Raw genomic sequence first — 23,463 nt, forward strand, 5'->3', positions numbered from 1 at the left:
TTTATAAAATCAACTATTGTTTTGCTTTTGTTGTCGCTGTTGGAAGGCCACGATAACGAGCCAACCCATTATTCAAGTTCCCGCCGACGATTCGAGTAGAGTTAAAGTGTTTTCAAACTGTGAATAGCACGGTCGAGGTCAAAGTGGTTTTCAGTTTCGAAAGTGAAAATGGTTACGTGTTTTAAAATCTCAAAACCGGCGTTCAAAAGAATTTCTACGCTGGCGATTCCTCTGCTGTGTCTTTCAGTTTTCGTATTCGGAGATAGTAAAGTACGTATTTTATTTCGCGTTTTTAAACGGTATAAAAGTTTTAAAAAATCCCGTCTCTTACGAAGGAATCAAGATGCGCCTACGCCATGGCCATTGTCGTTTTTTTCTGGGTTAATGAAACCATTCCTTTGGCAGCTACGGCGCTACTGCCAGTTATATTATTTCCCTTACTCGACGTGATGGGCACAGCATCGGTTTGTAAATCTTATATGAAGGTAGGTTTTTCCCGTCGACATTCTGTCATTTAAACATAGAAAAAACGTGTTTGGAAACCAGTTCGCATATTTTTTCATACCTTTTAGGCCTACGGAGTTTTTCATTATCAAACGTTTGTGATACGGGCTTATTTGATTGATTCAAGAGGAGGAGGTAACTGTTAGAGCGTGAGGGGGATTCGCAGCAACGCTAAAAATGGTCACAACATAATCATTCTCCCGAAGTAGAAACATTCTTGGCTATATCAAGAACGAATCGTGTTGCCTCGATTAAATAAATTGCAAGATTCGCAACGTCTACACGCGAGATAAAACAAATGGTCATTGGGTTCTTGGAATGTTTTTTTTTCTTTAAACAATATCAAATCAGCCATGCCGAACGTAGAAATACAAGATATGGCGCGTGGTAATGGCATTTCAAATTCCGTCAAACGACTCGGTGATTGAAATTTCATCCATAGCGGGAGTTCATCAGGATATAAATATTCAACTTTGAACGGCGTCTATCGGATCCGCTTATGATTACCATTGACGATATCGATAAAAATGCAAAATATGTTAAAGGGGGGCGGACAAAACCGCCAAATTTTTTTTTAATGCTCAAACGCAGATAGTGACTAAAATTCAGTATTCACTCATAATGGCTAGGTTAAGCCACTCCTCGAAGTCGTGAATGGGGGAACTGGTAAGCAAAAGAAGTTTCCCTTTCTAGCACTTGTTTTACCCGTGTAATCTCCAAAATTGTCGAACCACAAATAATGTAAATCCTGAACAACTCCCAAACTGGAACCTAGTCATAGCGTATTCAGAACAGCCCTCCCCCCTCCCCCTCTAAAATCTCATTTGTTTAAAATATGTCTTTGAAATCCATTCAATTTAGAATTCAATTATATTTTAAAAATAAATTTTATTATGTTCAAGATATCAAACGATATTTCTCAAGCCACTTTAGGCCTATTAACTTTCTCGGGAATTCATGAGCGCCTATTCTTAACACGCGAGAGACCACGAGCGGTGTGCCAGATGAGCGATTCGCTAACAGAAGTGCCCATCACTGCAAACCCCTCCCTTAAGTTCCTAGAGCTACATTATATTGTTAAAAGATATTCGCTACTCCTGTTCTATATTTTTATGCCTATGTAGGTTTTTACTATAAGTAACATAAGAAAAATAATTATGACACCTTCTATTATTTTAATGTTAGCTTTCTTACATTAAGAACATTTTTCTTGGTCTTATTTTCCCCTAGCTCGAAAGGGAGCATCGTGGTCTTGTTTTCCCCTAGCTCGAAAGGGGAGGAACCTCAAAGTTTTCATGGAAAATAAAAACCGAATAGCTCTAGGGAAAACCCCTCTAACCAGAGGGAAGATAACATACAAATTCAACGCGGAAGTAGTGGTTCCGAGTTTTCACCGATTTCCAAAAGCTGGGATCGAACCCGGCTCCTCTAAGTCCTCTTGCTGCGATACGAGACTCGAGAGTGTTAACCACTTCGCCACCCCACATTCTTGGCCATACTTATTATTATTATCTTATTTATGATAACTCTTAAGCTTAGTTTTACATAAGTGCGCGAACTGTAATTTTAGGGCGAGTCAAAATGTGAATTGCTGCAGGGCTCCACCCAAATAGGGATTATAGGGGCACTGAAGTTATCTTCTTATATCCATATCAAATCCCGAAATCTCCGGATGTTACTTTTGTTCCCCTCCCCCTTGTCTTCTGAGCTCATTTGGGGGCGAACTCTGCTCAACACGGCCCTGGAAGACACTTGCCGTAACACGCTTTATTGGAAAACAAGCCTTAACTTTCGCATTGCGTTATTATTAAGCGGTATTCTAGGAAGACAGTTCTATTCTATTAACGCGTAATTGCGTAATATTCGTAAAAACCATTTGGATTGTATCCATATCCTTTAGACGACTACGATGATCGCCTTGGGAGGTTTACTAATGGCCGTTGCCATCGAAAACACCAACATCCACAAGCGACTGGCTCTTAAAATTCTGATTTCCATTGGAATAAACAATAAAAGGTTAGTTTTCCTTGTTTAAATCATTACCGAATATATAGCTTTCGGGAAAGGTATCATTAATTTATTCCAAGAACTCGAACTTTTGGGCTCGCCTTAAAGGGCGAAGACGTTGTTGCCATCTATAGCACTAATTTCAAAACCGATAATAGAATCAGCTGTTCTTTTTTATTTCTTATTCGCCGTGGTTAAGGCAAAGATTTTTATATTGAATTTTAACTGTTAGCTTTTGAATTTTTGGTGTTTATCACAATTCTTGCTGCATAATATAAGCTTTTGATTAAAAAAAAATTGTCGGTCGTTATGCGCATATTATAATTTTCTTGTCAATGTGCCATAGGATATTGGTTGATTATTAATTTTGACAAAATTAATAACATTTTATGGTTTTATGGTTTTTTTTTCCCCTATTGTAAACTCCGGGCATAAGTAGTAAGCTAGACATGCCAGGTTCTTTAATACCATGTTTAAAATGTTCTAAACCTTTCATCGGCCAACCAAAAATAACTCCATTGTAACTCTTGTTCGAAAAAAATACATCTAACTTGCACGCAATTTAACCAAACAGAATACATCACTGTTCAAAGCCTTTACTTGCATTGCTTGTAAGCGTTCAAACAATTTACATCGCCATAACGGTAAGACGCCGCTGCAGGGGCGGTGTAAGGGGGGGGGCGAGGGGGGCGGTGCCAGGGTAGGTAGGGGTGCCATTTTCCTGTCAAACAGTTCGGTAGGGTGGTGGGCCATATCTAGGCAGGGGTGGGCAAGGAGGCCGCCCCGCCGACAAAAACATCGATTTCAGATATTCCATCAACATCTAAAATGAACGAACCATTAACCCCACTTCTCTTATGAAGTTTTTTAATTAATTCAACAAGGCCGATAGCCTAACGAGGGACAAAGACTCATTACAAGATAATTTGATTATGGCTGTCTCTGAGATTTTATTGAAATTTGAAAATATGCAATTGGACATCAATATTCTCAAAAACGCAAACTTTAAACAAATGATCAGCGAAAAACGATCGTTAAAAAGGAAGTAAAGCCAACTGAGCAACCTCGTTCAAAATCTATAGCATGCTATATAAAATCACTTCAAAACGAACAAAAACGTAATAACGCAGTTCAGTATACAGCAAAAGAGTCCAAATCATTTCCAACGACGAACGTCAAAGTGGTCAAAGTAAGACCCAGGGTCAAACTAAACAATTAAATGTGTATCGACAAGACGCTTGAAAAGGGACTACGGTCCGAAAGCTTGTGTTGTTTTAAATATTTTAATAAAAATAGTACCATGAAGTATCCGTCGTTGTGAAAAATTTTATTACTTTTAAAGCTAAATGGTTCTAATTCCAAAACATCACTAAAGACTGTCCCAAAAACCAAGTGACCTCGTCGAAAGGCAGTTTTTGTCACCAGTGTTCATCGTACACTTACGTCTCTAGAACTTAAAGAATGCTTGGAACAGGATAATAACGGTAGAATGCTTCGATTTATGAAATGCGACCAGAAACGATGTCTACTCTCATGGCCATTGGAAGAAAACAAGTGCTTCGTTCCCTTGGATAATATTTTGTGTATTCTGCCGGAGCCTAATAAAGAAACGAATGAAAAATTTCGTTCAAAACTGAAAATGAACTAAATATGCTTAGATAGCGTTTCCGTCAATAGTTTGTCTGTTTGTCACTGTTTTCAGAAAACAATGAACGGTTGAGGCTCCATGATCCATTTCGTCACTAACAACGCAATAACTGAAAGAATGGGTAACTTCTCCAATTTCGTAGTAAATTATAAACGGGTGTAGGGTACTTTGGTAATTTTCCCAATGAAATTCCTCCACAAGAAACAAAAAATTATTACTAACTTTTGACCTAAAATTTCGCCTATTAGAAATAGTTTAGACAAATGGTATATTGGTATTAAACATCAAATTAAAGCTTATTTCAAGCGCATGTTTATGAATGTCTAAAATCTAAAATCGAAGTTTGCCCTCATAGCGAAATTGGCCGTCGAAAATGACCCCCCGTTGATAAAAAAATCCCGAAGTTTTAACTTAATTATATAAAACGGTAAGATTTAGAAAAAAAACATCAATGTTTTCGAAATCAGCACTATGTGTTACCCTAAAATCGAGAGTTTCATAGTAATCATCGAAATATTCGTAAATTTATTATACAAAATGTTTTGAGGGTGCGAAAATGAACGTTTCAAGAGTTTGAAAAAGTGACTTATTTTCGAAGGGCTCTAGTTACTCAACCGCTTCATCGATTTCGCCAAAAATTTAAATTACCCCATGATTTTGTTCCTAGTTAAGGTGGTTTATATTTCCTTTGAATCGGCCCACCCATGGTTGCATGAGTTGTCGATTTGACGTGGAATGAATTAAATTTGAAAATGTATTACACATTTAAAGCTGATAAGAAAACACGTAAAATAAATTGTATTCATAAATGAATGACCCTTAACGGTTCAAAAGTACCGGTAGACAAAAAACTAACTAAGTCGACCACCCACGGGTCCTACCCTTTAACCCCCTTATCTCTGCTGACTACGCTAAAACAAGATTTGACCTTTATAATTTCATACGTAAAAAATGTAAGACTTTAAAAACTATTAATATACTCTTCCGCTTAATCTGAGTTTCTAATTTTCACACAACACGACGACATACGAGCAAACACACGACACAATATACGCGAATGGCTATCGTACGCAATGAAAAAAGCGCTTCTGTATTTACAAAACCACGTAACCGTGTAACTATGTACACAAACCGAAAAAAAAACAGCTACGTTGTTTTGGAAATAAAGGGGTTTTAGAAAACTTTTACCCCCTATTTACTTTTGGTTTTACCAAATCTCAATAACTGCGAAGGCGGTGATTGCCGCCCAGACAGACCCACAGACGGACAGACACGGTGATTATAATACTCCTCAAATGATCACAAAGTTTTTAGTTGCTTAGTTTTTGCGAACACTTTTTATTGACACAGGTTGATGCCAAGTTTTCTGGTGACATCCGCTTTTCTATCAATGTGGATCAGTAACACCACCACGGCTTTGATTTTAGTGCCGATTCTCGAAGCAGTTACCTCGGAAATAGTCGAAGAGCCTCCCATTCAATCTGAATCCGCTCACGTTCTGATTAAACAGGGAAATTCAGGTATTTCTAGACATCAAGAAACGATTTATTTATACCAAGAATCTGCCGGTGAACGGAGAATATGTGGGCAGCACCCTGCCCGCCTCCTGATTCCCGGAAGAAAAACCACACTCAGGGGCGTATTTAGACTTTGGGCGCCCTTTTTATAACAATAACAATTAAATCACAAAAATTTAGTAGTATTAGGCATTGGTTAGATATGTACCTTTTCTGTCACCAATAAATTTTAGGTCATTAACCTAACCGGAAATAGCGCTTTTTTGGTCTACTATTTTGTGACCTCCTCACTTTCACCGGCCTCTAGCTCTGGCACTCTATCACTCAGGCGACAAATTGCAATTCAAAGCTATTCCTAAAATGTGACCGCGCGCCTACTTCGCCTAAATACGCCCCTGGCCACACCCTCCGCATTCCAGCGTTGAAACCTTTCCCTCTTTCTCTGCTGCTACGATCTATCAGCCTGTAGGCGCAATCATGAAAACAGAGGCTACCGCAGAATTTGAGTGAAATGAGTCATAGAGTTGCTCTTCTGGTCGTACTCCGAAATCCCAGGACAAGCGAAACCTATGAACCAAGAGTTACATCAGGGGAGCTTTGAACTCAAATATCTTTAGTCTCACATCGAATTTAAAGTACGCGCAACCTGGTATTTAGCTAGTTCTACCATAAGTCCATAATTGAGCTCAATCAGTTATTATTCGAAACTCCGACTGAAAGCAACAGTGGCAATCCAGCAATAAATTGGGGGGGCGATTAAGGCTGAAAATTTTGTTCCGTCAAAGCTACGCACACGGAATCCCTCCCCTTGGAAAGCCATTATATTCTAATGACACGAATTGCTTTTAACTTTTCATAAAATTGAAGTTCCTTCAAATTCCAATGAAGATACGATCATTTCAACAGAACCACAATCTGAACAGAAAACTCACAGCGCCCCTTTAAAAAAAGCTCTGCTGTTGGCTGTAGCCTATGGCGCCAATGTCGGTGGTATCGGAACACTAACTGGTACGGGACCTAATCTAGTGCTCAAAGGAGTCATGGAAGAGTTCAGTAATTGACAGTTTCAGCAACTCACGAAAATGAATAAACGCGAACGCCTATTCTAAATTTATCTGAAGTTGGGAACGTCTGGAACTCGGGACACATATGGTGCCGTATTTCACCTCGCCAGACGTTAAAAATATGAAACATTTTTGCTTAACAGAATTTGCAAGCAAACGTTCGTTTAGAAACGTTGACTCACTTTTACGCATTTTCATGAGTTGCTGAAACTATCTAAAATCTTTGTTTTCGTTTGAAGTTCTCACATTAAATATTATGACATTATCATTTTAGTTTATACGAAGAGTCGGAGGATATTAGCTACGCATCGTGGATGGTTTTTGGAGCTCCCTGCTCTTTGATTTGTACCATTTTAGCATGGCTCGTACTGCATTTTCACTACGTTAGAAAATGGTAGATCTACAATTTTCTATTTATTCGATAATTCTAATCGATTCTTAAGGACTAAAAACTTCGACTTCACTTTTTGAATTGTCTACTAGATAGTATACTTCCCACAAACGAACTTGGCGCTGTGTGTAGCTGCCAAGACACGCTCGAAACTCATGCAATCTCCTACCCCACTTTTTACATTTCAAAAAAGGAAGGAACTCTTTTATTTCTACTTAGGAAGAATGACTATGCCGACACCATTCGCGGGCACCATAAACCAGTTTTCCCCAATCATATGTTTCAGAAAACGTCAGTTTTTGGGGGAAGCTAAATATCATAACTACACGGTTCTCGATAATATAGGTGGCCCAATTTGCTCTGACCAGGAATTTTTCTCAACAACCATTTGAGATATAATCTTGAAACTTTCAGGATATGAGAATTGCGTTGGGAACGTTTCAAATAACTTTTCCCTTTTTTTCAAAATTTATTTTTTGACCGATCGGTGGTAGGAAAAACGTTTCAATGAGAAAGTTGATGAGCCTACCTGAAACCTACAAATAGCGTTGGTTTGATCGAAATCGACCTATTTTATTCCTAGATAATGAGGTCAGAAAAAACAGGCTGACCATAGCAGGCCAAAGGGTTGTTTAACAAATGAGAGAACGATAAACTGGCCTAATTAGACTTAGTAAATCAACAAAACAAATTTATTTAGTATTTAAACCAAAATAGCCTGCAATAACGATCAGTCTGAGTGTTGCATGTTTGCAATGCCTGTGTATTCTGCTGAACAGCGCGCTTTCATGGTCGAATTATTTTATGGTGAAGCCCATCAAACGCTCGTAGGGTATGTCAACTTTTCAGAATGCGGTTTCCAGACAGATTTCAAAGTCACAACACTGTTCTCGGCGCTGTTTGAGATTTCCGGAACCATGGTGATGTCATTCCAAGATACCGAGGAGCTGGTCGGCAAAACATCGACGACGAAGAGCTCGTTTTAGCGTTCTTCTCGGCATATCCTCATGCAAGCATTCGAGGTGCAAACGTAAAGTTGGGTGTGCCCAGAGCCCGCATTTGGAGAATCCTTCAGGAATAAAATTTCCATCCTCATCGGGCAACACTTCATCAAGCTCTTCATGACGAGGATATGCTTCGTAGGTTTGAATTTTGTAACTGGTTGTGCAATATGGAGCGCGAATCTCCGGAATTTTTAAACTTACTTTTGGTGGAGTGATATGAATCGACGATGGGGACTTCCTCACCACCACCAACAACAATTTCGGTTAAACGTGTGGGCGGGTCTGGTCGGAGATCGAGTCATCGGTCCTTTTTTTGCCACACCGTTTAAATGGGCAGAGCTACTTAGCTTTGTTACAGAATGACGTCACGAGCGCATTAGAAGACATTCCTTTAGCCAACTACAGACGACTCTGGTTCCAGCATGACGGTGCGCCTCCACATCAACCTAGAGCAGTGGTAGACTACCTTTCCGCTGAACTCAAACATCGATGGATAGGCCGCAACGGACCCGTCCAATGGCCTCCTAGGTCACCTGACCTCACACCGATGGACTTCTTCCTGTGAGGTTTCATTAAAACTCATGTCTATGCGACGCCTGTTACGAGCGTTGTCGAATTACGTCAGCGTATCATCGATGCTTTTCAGTTGATCACTCCCGACATGATCCATCGTGCATTCCGAAGTATGCTTCATCGCGCTGGAACATGTATCGGGGCAGACGCAGAAATTATTGAACCATTCTTGTAATGTCCCAACCTGTTATTCGTTAGTGATTAAATTGCTTTTGTTTGATTGGATAGAACTTGTTTATCGTTCTCTCATTTGTTAAACAACCCTTTGACCTGCTATGGCCAACCTGTTTTTTTCTGACCTCAATATCTAGTGATAAAATAGGTCGATTTCGATCAAACCAACGTTATTTGTAGGTTTTCAGGTAGGCTCTTCAACTTTCGCATTAAAACGTTTTTCCTTCCACCTATTGGTAAAAAAATAAATTTGGAAAAAAAGGGAAAAGTTATTCGATTGTCTTCAAATTTACAATTTTAAACGTTCTCAACGCAATTCTCATACCCTGAAAGTTTCAAGATTATATCTCAAATATTTGTTGAGAAAAAGGCGTTTTCATAGCAAATTGGGCCACCCTGTATAAATAAATACGTTCTACGGTGAAAGTGGACTAGTCTTCATCTTTCTAGCTTCAGCCATGAACTGAGTCGGATTTATAGTGGGGAACTCGTTTCCATTACTGGTTTAGCGTTGTAATCAAACCTCGTAAAAGAAGAATAAACCTTTTTATACCACGAAAGAAAGATAAAGAAGGTCAACTCCTTCTAAATTTTAATTCTTAGTAAGGTTTTTGGACAGCGTATAAGTACCCCCATCAACTTCCAACATTGGCAATACATGTACGTGTGGTTATAGAGACTTTACGCGAATATCTCTCTGGCATTTTCCAAGGCCGTTCTTATATGACCCAAAGTAACAAATAAGTGTGACACTTATATTTCCTCCTGAAAGTCGGCATAACGTTCCTTAATTTAAGTCCGATTTTCATGAAAGTTATATTTTTGAATAGCTGTGGTTTACATATAACCAAGAGTTGAAAATACGTTCCTTAATTTTAATTCTAAGTAAAGTTTTTTGGGCAGCGTATACGGAGCCCCGCAATTTCCAACATTGTAAATCCGCGTGTTTATAGAGGTCTACGCGCCCGTTTCCCTCTTGCGTTTTTCAAGGCCGTTCAGAGTGCGCCGAGCTTTCAAGTAACAATTAAGTATGACACTGATCAACCTAGTCTTCGGCGTATGACCAGAAGTAATAAGGGTGATCAGAAGTAACAAATAAGTATGAAACTGATCGAACTAGTCTTTGCCTAAGGTGGTGCCTTGGGTATTAGCCTAGCTAATTATTATTATTATTATTATTAACCAGAAGAAATAAGTGTGACACTCAACGGCTGACTAGTAGTAACAAATAGGTGTGATCAGAAGTTAAAAATAAGAGTGACACTGATCGAAGGAACCTTCGATGCTTTCAAAGTATGACTAGAAGTAACAAATAAGTGTAAATATGTATATATGGGTGACCGTGGATATATTTTGGTTGTGATACCGGCGTCACTGCTATGTTGGTCCTCTACTTGAATATGGTAGTTCGTTGTGGAATCAGCTAATCTCAATTGGCGTTCTTTTGACAGTCGACAATCTTAGTCAATTTGTATAAAATCCTGAACACGCGTGACCAGCCCCTTTTTCAGTTTAAAGAGATAGTGTCAGCTTGGACTAATTTCGTATTTTGTGATTTATGGTACATTATAAGATATATTTTAGAATTCTGGACATAAAAATCTATCTTATGGCACTTAAAAAAAATATTTAGTTATGAAAATTAACTTTATAATATTTATACGTCAATCACTTCGTCGAAATTTTACCCATTGTTGACGCCATAAATTGTTGTGGATCGAAAGAAATTTAGAAGATTTCCTACCGTTCCAGTTATTTGTTAGGATTAAATACGTGTATAAAATTATGTGTTGATTCTTTGGGCACGCGCTGTTAATATTTTCGAGGAGTGTGACGCGCGCTTAATAACTTTAATAGTGCATCGGAAAACAGCGAAAATCACCAATATTTTTCGAAAGATTATTACATTAACGTTTGTTTTAGAAATAAGGTGTTGATTTTTGTTTATTGATAATTAATTTCCTTATACGTAAAATAATTATATGATTTTATTAAAGGTAGAATTTCTATTCCGATGTCGTATTAGTCTTCACCATAAGAGTTAAAATGATTTTGGAAAATCGCGAAGTTAGGCTTGAGAAATTTTTCTCTTACTATTTTCTCTCTGGTTTCTCTCTAAACATTCTCTCTCGGCTCACTCACGGCCAACTTAGATCCACTGCTACTCGGACTAGTGCGAGTAGCAGTGGATCTTAGTTGGCCGGGGCTCACTCTAGTAGCAACCAATATAAAAATCTGCCCGAAAATGACGTCAATAATAGGCTCCCAAGAAATGCAGTGAAGCCTACCCTTCCATTTAAAAACTTCAATTTGCTAGTGAAGTAAATCATCATTACCATTATTATTATCATTATATATTTATATACTTCATACAAAAATCTAATACAGCAAAAATATTCTGACACTATCTCTTTAATAACGCGACTGATAGGGCTACCCACGCCAGTTCCAAGAAGATAGCTCATTTCCTCGTCACTGTCTTACCTTGGAGGATAGTTCCTCCAAGGTAAGACAGAGTTCTCTTTCTTTTTCCGTAGCGCAGTCTCTCGAACTCGATCACGTAAGCCTCTAATGTCGCCCAGTTTGCGTGCCTTTTGAGACAACATCTATCAATATGAACGTAGTTTTTTAATGGATGGAAGCGATTCGCTGATTTCTATTTGTTTTTCGGAATCGGCGATTCATTTTCACAGTTTATGTCTCTATTTTTTTCTGAATAACACATTTGGAGATGAAAGGTCATGGACAAAGCACCGCTGAAAAAATTGTAAATTGGAAAGTGTTGCTACGTCGTTTAGTCGTTTCTAAAAATGGGTATTTTTTATTTCTTCAAAATACAGAACTTTAGTAGTGGTGCATATAACAAACGAGGCTTTCACACCATATACTCCATGTTACAATGATAATCGTTAAAATTTAAAAAAAAACAAAGCGAGGGAAAGGGACCATTTGCATAATTAAAAAGAAATATATATAAGAACCTGTAACAGCAACGAACATTCGCGTCAATTTTTAACCTTCACACCAATTACTGCAATAATTTAGTTACAAATGAGCACTTCTATGTTACGAATACATGGCATATATCACTAGAATAACACAAAATACCTCTAAAACAAGCAAGAAATTTTCGACACTAAAATAATACAATATCAATTCGAAAATCACCCGAAGCAAATCACGTACATCGGTGATTATCGCTATGTCGGAACTCTCAATAGCTTACTTTAAACCGTGGACATCCACCATGAAAGAACCACTAACCAGGCCATTCTGAATGTGAAGACGATGAACCCGTGTACCCACACATGATAATTCAGTAAATGTTCAACCATTTGAACCCCTTCATTACAACTCGAGCAAGTGTCCGACTGGCGTAAGTGAGCAGTACGTAATCTAGCAATGTAAACGCGCTATGAGCGAATCCTTTCATCGCAGAAGCCTCATCTTGGAACAAAAAAATCACGTGCAGGATCCAGTTTATAATACTGTATCTGATTTCTGTCTCTCACGAAACTACACCTATTTCGTCTCCAAATGTCTGTTAGGAACACATTGACTAGGGGAGGTCTCAAAAGGTCACTAACCACACGTGTCTGCAAATTCATGACCCTGAGTCCCTACATATGGGATGGCCACAGCAACAATGAGACACTAGCTTGGTCATATTTAGAGCTGATTTAGAATCCTATTTGACTGTTCAAAAATAATAATCAATTGATTTATCGCGTATAACTCGACAGTGATTATTGGGTGGCCTAGTTAAGAAAACTATTGTAGTTGATCCAGCTGGGTTAACTACAATAGTTTTCTTAACACCTTGAAGAGGAATTCAAAACCCGCCTGAAAGTTAAACACCTATAGAGTCATAGGCAATAGCCGTGAGATCCAGATACACGTACCCAGACTCGGGAATCCATAATAGCACTCGGAATGATCACAGTGGCGTAACTAGGACTTGAGGGGCAGTCTCTGTGTTTTCGGTTTTTTGCTTTACCCTCTCAATACAGTTCTTTGATTAAAATCTCCTCAATAAAGTGCCACCATGAGCGCCTCTTTCGCCCTTTTTTCATTATTGTGTAAAGTAGTGCATTGCCTAAAATGGCTAAATTCGCTACCAGTGGAAGCATCAGTGGCGTAGACAAGGGGGGGGGGCTTCCGGGTCCAGATCCCCCTGGGGCCTACCTTTAACTGTACTAAATTTCCACCCCTTCTCGACCCGCCTCTCACCATTCACATACTTCGACGAATTTCTGTCAACGCATGGGTGACACCCGCGGCGGATATCATGGTGGGCTACTTACTAGCCTCTAGTTTGTGTTAGTTTTTATTTTTTTCACGGTCGGGTGTCACCCCCAAATCCCGCCCAAACGGTGGCCCGCCCCGCCCCATAGCTTCGCCACTGGGAAGCATAAGACTAAGTTTTTATTGAGCATAAAGGTGCGTGTATTCAGCACTAGACTGAGAAAAAAATAGAATTTACGCTACCTGGTGGAGGAAAAAGAGCAAATCTCCCAACCCCCCTCACCCTTACCACTTTGTGCATAAGTTAAAAAATTTAACCACCAGATGGATTCATGTAGCCAGTTTGGCCAGTCATGAGCCTAACGTTAAAATCCCATTCGTTTCAAACTTAGGGAGGCCTTGATAGTCTTATGCTATGATGCTCTTATAATAATTCCAATATATTTACCAATTTTAATAAACAGACTTTATTTATTTCTAGCCCTGACGTCGTTACTGTAAATGGACAGTCCATAGGGGAAATTGTCTTAGCGAAATACAAAGCTTTGGGACCCATGAGGTGCGTAAAATATTCTATTTTCATCATTTCTCACTTAAAAACTTATACTTAGATACTTGGGTATCTAAGAATATGGGTCACTGGTACCACCCTCGCGTACTTTGTTCGTCTATTTTTGAATAACGAAACCGAGGGGCTAACCACTGTCAGATGGCCTGTACACCGATTACGCGTACTCAACACTATTAAAGGTACAGACTCTAAGATTACGTGTAATCTCATTAGAAACAGTGAAATGTACGGGCTTGACGGCTTGTACACCGATTACGCGGAGTGGCTAGCCCGTCGAACGAAAGGTAAGCATAGTTAGCGATCGTCCGTGTACGTGAAAGAGCGTTACGAAAAACCGTATGCATACGAACTTTCGCTACAAAGTATGCAGTCGTTCCAAACTTTGAGTACCTGAATTAATTCTTGATGAAACGGTTCTTGCACAGTTTTCCAGAAGCTTCTGTATTAGGAGTTTTCATACTATTAAAAATACTGTGGTTCTTTGAGCATCCGCGTTTCATGACGGGATGGGGCGATCTTCTAGTAAAAGATGTGTACGTTAAACTTTCATAAATTATAATTTTAGTCATACCAGAAGCTTCACAAGGAAGTAATTTAATCCCTAGTCTGCATGTTAAAGGCGTGAAACCTAGGAGGATGGAAATACTGGAGGGGAAATATGGGATTCATAGGCCTGGCAATGTGGGGAATTCGGACATAAGGTACTAGAGACACCTAGCGGACACCGTAGTCAAAATTTCGTCCGCGTGTTCGTTGGGACTTGGTTAGAAATGCTTGCCGGTTTTAAAATCGTGTTAAAGATTTATTTATTTTGTCTTCAAATTAAATAAACATCTGTGAAATTAGTTTCGTAGAATCCAGGTAGAATATTCATGTTTCAACTTGTACAAAAAATCCTTGTGAATAGAATGAAAAGTAGGCAAAATTTATAAAGACAAAACATTCCGCCTATTTATACGATGGCGCTACGCTCGTATGTCCGAAATTGTATAGCTCTCGCGTTGCCGAAGCTAAAACAGCGAGTCCGTGATGGGGGAATACAAATTTCTGTTCGAGGTATGCAGTATTATATTCCTAGGTGAAACATCATTTTACGGCTATGACTAAAGAAATCCCTTCACCAGAACAAACTTCCCCTTTGAAAAAGTAGATCCTCCCGTCGTCTGATTGGTTTATGCCCATTTGCGCAGTTCCCATTTGCGCGGTTCCCATTTGCGCGGTTCCCGCTAGCGCCGTGTCCCAAAAGCGCAGTTCCCGAAAGCGCGGTTTCCCGAAGGCGTGGTTTCCCGAATTTAATATGATACAAAACTTCAAAACCTCTATACAAATATGATTTTTTGTAAACCCTATCTCAACAACTGGGTTGAAAGCACCTCACGTCACCTCACCTCACTCCAACCTAACCCAACCTAACTTAACCTAACCCAACCCAACCCAACCAAACCTTACCTAACCTAACCTAAGGAAAAGGGGTGAAATTTGTGTTAGGCACTAAAATTAAATAGCACTATTTAACAAGTTGGCAAGCCAAAATATACCTCTCCTCGGAAGAATTGTCCCTAGTGGTATTAATTTTTCGAGACGACCCTCAAAGATATCACCGGAATTCAGAGTTATTTACGAAAAACGTATTCTCGGTTCAATCCCTGCCCGGTATAAAATTTTAATTTTAATTTAAATAATTGAGACGAAACAACCGAGTTTAATTTATTCAGAATATTATAAATTAAGTAGTTACAACAGCGAGTTTGATTCACTAAAACAATGCACAATTGAATTTAACCCTTTTTACAGTACATGTTTATCAGTTGAATATAATACGAAGCAAATTTTAATGAAAGAAATATCTACAGATGGTATTTGTATTTTTCTCGCTTACGAAATACTTGCCGCATCTTTAACGCTCATTTTATTTCAACACTCGTAGACTTCCAATTGACGTTGTGACACATACCGCATGAAAAAGACCAATACCATCAAATTTCCAATATCATATAATGACTCGCGCACCCAGGAAATCATTGACTGCGTTAGAAATCGTAAATATCCAAATATCCACACCAAATATGATTACAAGAAGCAAAAACCTTACCATCAACAAAGCACAGAGAGCCACTTGACTAACCGACAGGTCTTAAAGCAATAAACGTTAAATTATCGGCTTTGCATTAACACAACTATATATTAGTCGATAAGAAAACCCGTAAATAAATACCAAAAAAAATAACAAAGTGGACCACCCACAGGGTCTACCATTTAACCCTCTTATCTCGGCTGACTGCGCTAAAACAAGATTTGAATTTTAAAATTGCATACATAAAAAATTTAGACTTTAAAAACTATTAATATACTCTTCCGCTTATAATTTTCAAAGAAGCGGAACATCTATCGGTAGTTCTGTGGTAGAACATTCGCCTATCATGCAGAAGGACTCGGGTTCGAAACCTGGGCGGCGCTTTCGTTTTAAATCAACAGAGAATACGCTACATTAGAATTACTTCGATGCAATAATTTAAATGGAACACGAAATTTCATTCTATTTAATAACAAGATTAAATCCACATAATTTCATTCGCAAAAAAACCAGATTATGCCTTCATAAATTCATTCATAAAAAAATTCAAGACTTTATTACCTATTATGCTTACGATGAGTGTCTTAATTTCAGTGGTTCTGTGGTAGAGCGCTTGACTGCCCAGCCGAATGGTCTGGGTTTGAACCCTGGGTGGCACATTTGTTTTTAATCAATAGAGAAATCACTAAATTAGAATTTCTTCGATGCAATAATTTAAATCTTACACGAAATCTTGTTCTATATCAATTAAACCAAAATTTCATACTCTACTAAATACGCTTCCGATAAAGCTGAAGGTCTAGTGTGTCGGTGGTTCTGTGGTACAACGTCCGCCTGTCAAGCAGGCGGTCTCGGGTTCGAAACCCGCCCGATGCGATCGCAAATTGATTCTAAGTCGAATACCGTGAACAATTGGTGGAAACCCTGCCATTGGACGTTGAGAGGTTGCCATAGCACTCGGTCCGTCCGAAAAGTCAATAAGAAGGAGTTGGAATAAACACAGCCATGACAACCAGCGTTAACGAAAAAAAAAACCAACCAGACTCAACGCAGTCGCAAATTTATCCGTTAACGCTTACCGTCACACCGTGGTTTTGCCAACCTTTAAACTGCTAAAACGGTTATTCGACTGCGTACGCAGTGATTACCCTTTGCCCCGAAAATGCGAACGCGTTCGCAGGCCTGACAGACAGACCCACAGACAGACACGGTGGTTGTATAACCCCTCCTGGGGTACAAAGTCCCCTCGGAGAGGTAAAAATTGAAATAAATACAAAATGTCAGAAAATATTCATTACTATTTTACTGTCTTCGACTTTTCCATTTCCGAACGTAAAATGACCCCTGAAGTTCATATATATGTGCCGGAATTTATTCAATGTTATAGCATTCTCCATCGTCAATTCATTTTCCAAGCGAAATTAAACACTGAAATTTAGATAACTGTAATTAATGAAACATTAATATTTGAACATACATTCCCAACGGAGATTCGAACTCGATTTTCCTGAACAGCAGTCAGACGCTCTATCTCGAGACCACGGATGGCTGGAATCCGTTCTTAATTTCCTTTAGTTTATTTTCATTCATTTTTTGTACAGATATACATATACGTATATTTTTAATTGTGTCGGTCGAATGGGAATTCGTACCAACAGGAAACTAAAGATGAGTCGGGCCGGCTATTTCTAAAACCCGACCCGACCCGACCCGGCCCGGCAAAATTCATTAAAACTAAAACCCGACCCGACCCGACCCGCCAAAATTATTTATTTCGAAAACCCGACCCGACCCGACCCGCCAAAATTCTTTAAAACTGAAACCCGACCCGACCCGGCCCGATAAAATTTGTAAAATTTTAAACCCGACCCGCCAAGGCCCGATAAAATTGAAACCCGACCCGATAAACTTGCACTTTTTATTGTTATAGTATAAGCTTGTACTAAATGCTAGAGCGAGCTCCCGAATTCAAAATTTCAATTGCTATGACTAAACCAAAACTAAAACTTGAAGTCAGAAATTTGATACCGCATGAACTGTGAACCTCTCAGTTTCCCACAACAACGCTTGTCACGAAGTGAAAAGATAGAGTCACGTGGGAGACTCGGGAGAGGGGGGAATCATAGGTAAACCAAATTAAAATTTTGGTCCACTTTAGCGCCGCCAAGTGAGGCGTTTTAGAACGTATGTCTCTCTACAGAGTACGGGCGAGTTAGTATGCTATGTAGTCTGTACTCTGTTGTGAAACTAGCTCTCAGTAAAAAAAATGTGATGGCAAAGCTAGCGTTTAAACGTTTTTGAGTCTTATCATGTGTATTTCCGCCTGCTGTCGGGATGTTTGCGATCCCTTCAGCGCTTCTAACGTTTGCACCGCTATACTATACATGTCTGTGACGTTTACTTGTTGTGTTGGTCGGGTCGGGTCGGGTCGGGTAAGCCCGCCTTTAGCGGGCCCAAGACTCATCTCTACAGGAAACCCCACGCGAATGTGAACTGCGCTATTGGGAAACCGCACTTTCGGGAAAGCGCGATTTTGGGAACTGCACTAACGGGAACTGCGCTAATAGGCATATACCGTCTGATCGTCGGTAGTTAATAATCCATACGTATGACATTCGTTGCGCTGTCTGTTCATTTTTTTCGATTACCATCTTTGTTCGCCATTCCTAAGTTAGAAGAAGGATTAGCAAGTACATAATTCAGGACACTTTAATTAATAAAAGTGCTATGATACTTACGGTATTATCGGAACTAAAGATTTTGAAAAGCTTAATTGTTGAGTAAATGAAAATGCCTATTTCAGACTTATGAAAAGCGCACATGCACGAGCCACGAGGTTGCAATGAAATCGTGTAGTTAGATACTTGCCCACTAAGGGGTCAATTATGAACTTCTGGTACTTCTGGTAGTACTAAGAATTTGCATACGTAACTGAGAACATACCTTATACATATATGTCCGTGTTTATACCCAGAAAGCTAACCGGTGCCACTGTAGTCATCGCTATGACGTCACTACTATTTATAATCCCTTCCAATCCTAAACAATTCTGGATAAGTCCAGCGATTCTGGACTGGAAATCATCTCAAAAAAGAATGCAATGGTCCATCGTTATCATACTTGGTGGAGGCTTTGCCCTAGCGGACGCTTTCAAAGTAATCCTTTAAAACCTTTTTATTTATCATTGAACCTCCTAGTTATCAAGTTGAGAAGCTCACATACAGCGTTTTCCATTCGACTGCCTGAGATTCTCTCTAATGTCTCCGGCTTGCTGATCTCATCCCGAGAAAGAAATGGAACATGTTTCGAAGCTGAAAAGGAACACGCCAAATAAAATTGTTGCTAGAGCGACCTGCGCCGATCTGATATGGGTCAGCGGCGGCGTTTGACCCAAAATATACCGGCGGCGGCGGAATACGCCGGCGTTTAGGCCTACGGCGGCGGCGTCTTCGGCGTGGCCAAAATGACCGGCGGCGGCGGCGTACGCCGGCGTTTGTACAAATCTTAGAGCTATTTCTTGTAGCGACAGTTTAAAAAACACGCGACCAGAAGGGCAAGGGCAAATACCAACTCGTACTAGTCCTTCCATGGACTAATTAATGTACTTCGCACAGGGACGCCCCGTTCCTGAATATTTGCTTCGGGCGATTGTTAAATGTGCGCTCTGGCGGCGGAGTTAGGAACTAACTAACTATTGATAACCGGGGAAGAAGGAAAAGGGGTGAGGGGAGGGAAAATACAAATATAGCTCAGCAGCTGGAAAACACGTGGGACTGGCTCAATTTGTAAAACGTTTGTTTTAATGTTTTAATGTGCGAAGTACATTAATTAGTCCATGGTCCTTCCGAGGTAGGCCACTGGCCTGACGTCAAACGACAACCAAAATTATTCGCAGTTATGCCGGATCGAAATTCGTTTTAAGGCTCGATATTGGCCTTTAATTTTTTTGGTCGTGCTCCACGATAACGCTCTGCAGTGGCGTAGACAAGGAGGGTTCAATGTCAACCCCCTGGGCCTACCTTGACTTTACTAATTTGACACCCCCTTGTCGACACCCCTCTTAAAATTATCATTCTTGGACCCCCTTTGACGAAATTCTGGCTACGCCACTGACGCTCTGAGCCTTCCAATCAGAAATATATCCGAGTAACGAATAATATCATTTTTGGTTATCATCGCACGGTGAACATACATATTGCTATTTTGATATGTTATGTTCCATTTAAAAATAATTTAAGGTATTATGATGTGATTTTATAAACGTATTGGACGTCTAAAATGCGGTATATCAAATGCTTCATTTATTAAATTTAAATTGAAAAATTATTATCAGTCTCGGATTGGCCATAGAGGTAACCTGCCCGATGGCGTGGATCCCATGGACCGTTCATGAAGTGGGTCTCCGTAAACATGGTAGCGTTATAGTTGTTAAAAACGGGACCCTAAGTCTCCTAGCAACCTAAAAATATTAGACCCAGTCCGCCACTGATTATTATAATGCAATTTTAGAAAACATATCGATAAGCCAAGCAACATTTAAATTTAAAGATAATTAAAATGTGGATAAGCCTTGGTTATATTAGTGACTCTCTCTATAGCCAAGATAACAATGCTGGAATCTATTGACGCTAAGTGAAAATGCTACTACTCTGCGTCGACCGAAATCCGAAAACCAAAATTTGACGTTCGCCGTCGTGTTCAAATGTAGTTATTTTCGCGTAAATGAAAACCAAGCTTAATATACCAAAAAAAAAAGTGTATAAAGAAGAAAAGAAACGGCGGCGCGCCGTTCTTTGTATCGTCGGCGGCGGCGGCGGCTTGCGCCGATTTTCGAACAATCGGCGGCGGCGCGATCGGCGCGTTCAAAATTATCGGCGGCGGCGGCGTTTAGCGGCGGCGCAAGCCTCTACCTGTGTCCCTCGATTTCTCGAAATCGGCAGATCGGTTTTAAGCGATCTCGGAGCGGTGGAGAGCAGTAAATAGAATACGAGAAAGTTGATCGGCGGGGCTACCAAATAAACTCAGAGTTATTCAACTTTAGGAGGTTCGCCCGTAAGTTAGATTTGCTTTTCCAAATTCTTGTTTTATATCGTTATTGCACGGTAGCACCATCTTGCTAAACTATTTATCAACTTTGTTAAATACATTAAGTAAAGATTGACATAATTTTAAATAAATATTTACAGAAATTGTTAATTTATTATTTTATAACAATTATAAAAATAAACATTATTTTGAATCCACCATTGGTTTCTATTTTTCCGCTTTTGACCAATCAATATAAAACCTCCTAATAGTTGTATAACCCTAATAAAATGTTAATCGGGGTTAAGATGAGCGCTCAAATGGAAAATGCTATTCTATCGCTACGGTAATTACTGAACAGTCTTTTTTTTTGTAGAAATCGGGTCTCTCACGAGCCGCCAGTGAAGCTCTCTCCATAACTTCAGCATTGCCTGGGCCTGCCATAATCTTAATCATGTGCCTCCTAACTGCCATTACAACGGAATTCACGAGTAATGTTGTGACTGCTTCGGTCTTTTTGCCAGTTATGACCGAACTGGTAAGTTTTACCTTTTTAGGTTAATAAATTAAATGTTGAAATGCATGACTTAAATTAAACACTTTAATGGCCCATCTCGAAATTTTCCTTCTCTGTCCTTTTATTTTGGCGATCATAGAAGCACTCCTAATAGGTGTTTCTATAAAATAAAACAATAAAAATTAGGAGTATAAAATGTTCTTATCTGCGTCACGAGCGCCAGTTATTTAAGTGCTTTACTTGCACGCGGGTTTCAGATTCCGCAGGGTCTCGCGACTGCAGCGCGTGCACCTTCAAGAGCTGCAGCAGTGCTCAGCTAAGCGACGTAGACAAAACATTGTCACATGACCTCCCGTATTTTATAGAAACACCTATTTGGGTATTTGTAAAATTCCAAATACTTCGGATTTTGAAAACTAACAGTTATATCGAATTTTTGAACTCTCCAAATAATTCGACCAAATATCGCGGGGTTTGAAATTTGGACCATATAGAAATTTTTATCAAATTATTCTACTAAATATAAAATTTTTGAGTGAGGAGATTCTATCAACTAAGAAAATGTGTTTTCAACTTAATATATAGGTGTAAACATCAGTAAATTTATCAGATAAAGGAAAAAAATATTTTAGTTATAAGTAAAATATCACTGACTCAGTGCTGACCTTTCAGAGTATATCACCATTATATCACGCGTAATTTGATCACTTTAGTTTGATTAATAATGAGAATTAATCGTTATTCACTTGTCAACATATATCACAAATGATCGAGGACGTACGAAAAACTAACGAAAATTTATAACACAGAATAGATAAATGGTACTCTTCCCCTAAAAATGAACTCTTCCACAATATTCAGTTCTTCTATTTAAAGTTAGCATGTCCGTTCATACTTCATTCTTAGTTAGAAACGTATCAGAAACTTCTCATTGTTGACTTCGTGCCCAAAAGTTGCAGGGCTCACAGCACAAAATTTTATATGATAAATTTGGTTCAAATTTGTCAAAATCAAATAGTCAAAATTTATAAATATATTACTAACATTTTTTACAAATTCATTATTTGGTATTCTAGAATATTAATAACAACAATTTGATTCGTCGGTGCGAATTTGCGACCGAAAACTATCGCTACGCATCCTTTGGTTCGCCAATGTAAGCTAGATAGGTAGCGGCTAAAGCAGGCGTTATTAGTAAATTTGACTTTATAAATAATGATACTATAATTTTTGAATCGTTGGCTTATATTTTGATAAGATTATTTAAGGCAAACTTTCTTATAACTTATTCATTTGTCTGTACCAGACGCTAGATCATAGGCACAACCTCGGAGAAGCTGGCGCCAACTGAAAATTAACCAAATAATTGGGTCGAATCATATAGTGACAAATAACTTGCACGACTACAGTCCTACACCTAATCAGGCGCGGCTGCAGACAAAAATTTTGGAGTGGGCATCACATTGATATTGGCCGAGCAAGTTAGTGACCGGAGCTTTCTTCTCATACAGCTTTATATATCTTCAGCAGTTGGGGGGGGGCATGGCCCCCATGGCCAACATCTTGAGCCGCACCTACTCCTAATCAGACTTGTAAATAGTGTATATTTTTAAGAGAGTCCACTGGACCCGGACCCCTCCGCCGATCTATTTTTTCGACGAGTCCAGGACTCTTCCCTCTTTCTTCGTCCCCCCCCCCCTCGTTTCAATTTATATGTTCTTTATTCCTCCATATTATGTTCGAAAATAAATGACACCTAATAGAGGCAAAGCCTATAAAATTTTTATGGTAATTATAAAAGAGACAGTCAGTAATCGAACTACAGCATCAAAGTTTACATATTTTCATATATAATCGTGATCGGGTAAATTAAAATGCTCTTAAATATTATCACAATTAATTTAACCATTAAAGTCTTCATTCCAAACCCATAGAGCTTAAATTTTTGTTTTCTACCTTTATTCATTTTAATCTTGGAGGAATAAAACAAGTATACAGGAGTTGCGGAGAGCTGCGAAATCGGTTTCGTCAGTGACCGTGATCTTGCGCGATTCGGAGGGGTTCAAACGCGACTAGCGCCAACTGCATTCGGGATTTTGTAACTATTCTCATTTTATAGCATTGTTTTCGCGTCGTCTGGTTTGTTTTA

The 23,463-nt window shown here is 39.2% G+C and overlaps 1 protein-coding gene across 6 annotated transcripts in view; it reads left to right on the plus strand.

The window, feature by feature from the left end:
• The window catches only part of LOC149921905 (Na(+)/citrate cotransporter-like), a 25,367-nt gene continuing 1,904 nt past the window's right edge, over window positions 1–23,463 (plus strand). For 2 of the 6 annotated variants that reach the window (XR_016477146.1, XM_090162503.1), the window contains exons 1-10: window positions 1–270; window positions 336–485; window positions 2,405–2,520; window positions 5,510–5,679; window positions 6,544–6,724; window positions 7,015–7,134; window positions 13,609–13,686; window positions 14,124–14,231; window positions 18,747–18,927; window positions 21,174–21,335. Coding sequence is in view for 5 of the 6 variants with exons in the window: in XM_090162503.1 (XP_090018629.1) it covers window positions 169–270; window positions 336–485; window positions 2,405–2,520; window positions 5,510–5,679; window positions 6,544–6,724; window positions 7,015–7,134; window positions 13,609–13,686; window positions 14,124–14,231; window positions 18,747–18,927; window positions 21,174–21,335 (1,368 nt within the window). In the remaining variant the exon portion in view is untranslated. Of the gene's footprint in view, window positions 271–335; window positions 486–1,093; window positions 1,171–2,404; window positions 2,521–5,509; window positions 5,680–6,543; window positions 6,725–7,014; window positions 7,135–13,608; window positions 13,687–14,123; window positions 14,232–18,746; window positions 18,928–21,173; window positions 21,336–22,620; window positions 23,263–23,463 lie in introns of those variants that run through there. The other 4 variants (XM_090162506.1, XM_090162504.1, XM_090162505.1 and 1 more) reach the window with 4 other exon arrangements.

Source organism: Leiobunum rupestre, chromosome 11, assembly GCF_980474605.1.
Source record: "Leiobunum rupestre chromosome 11, qqLeiRupe1.1.hap1, whole genome shotgun sequence".
Lineage (NCBI taxonomy): Eukaryota > Metazoa > Arthropoda > Arachnida > Opiliones > Sclerosomatidae > Leiobunum > Leiobunum rupestre.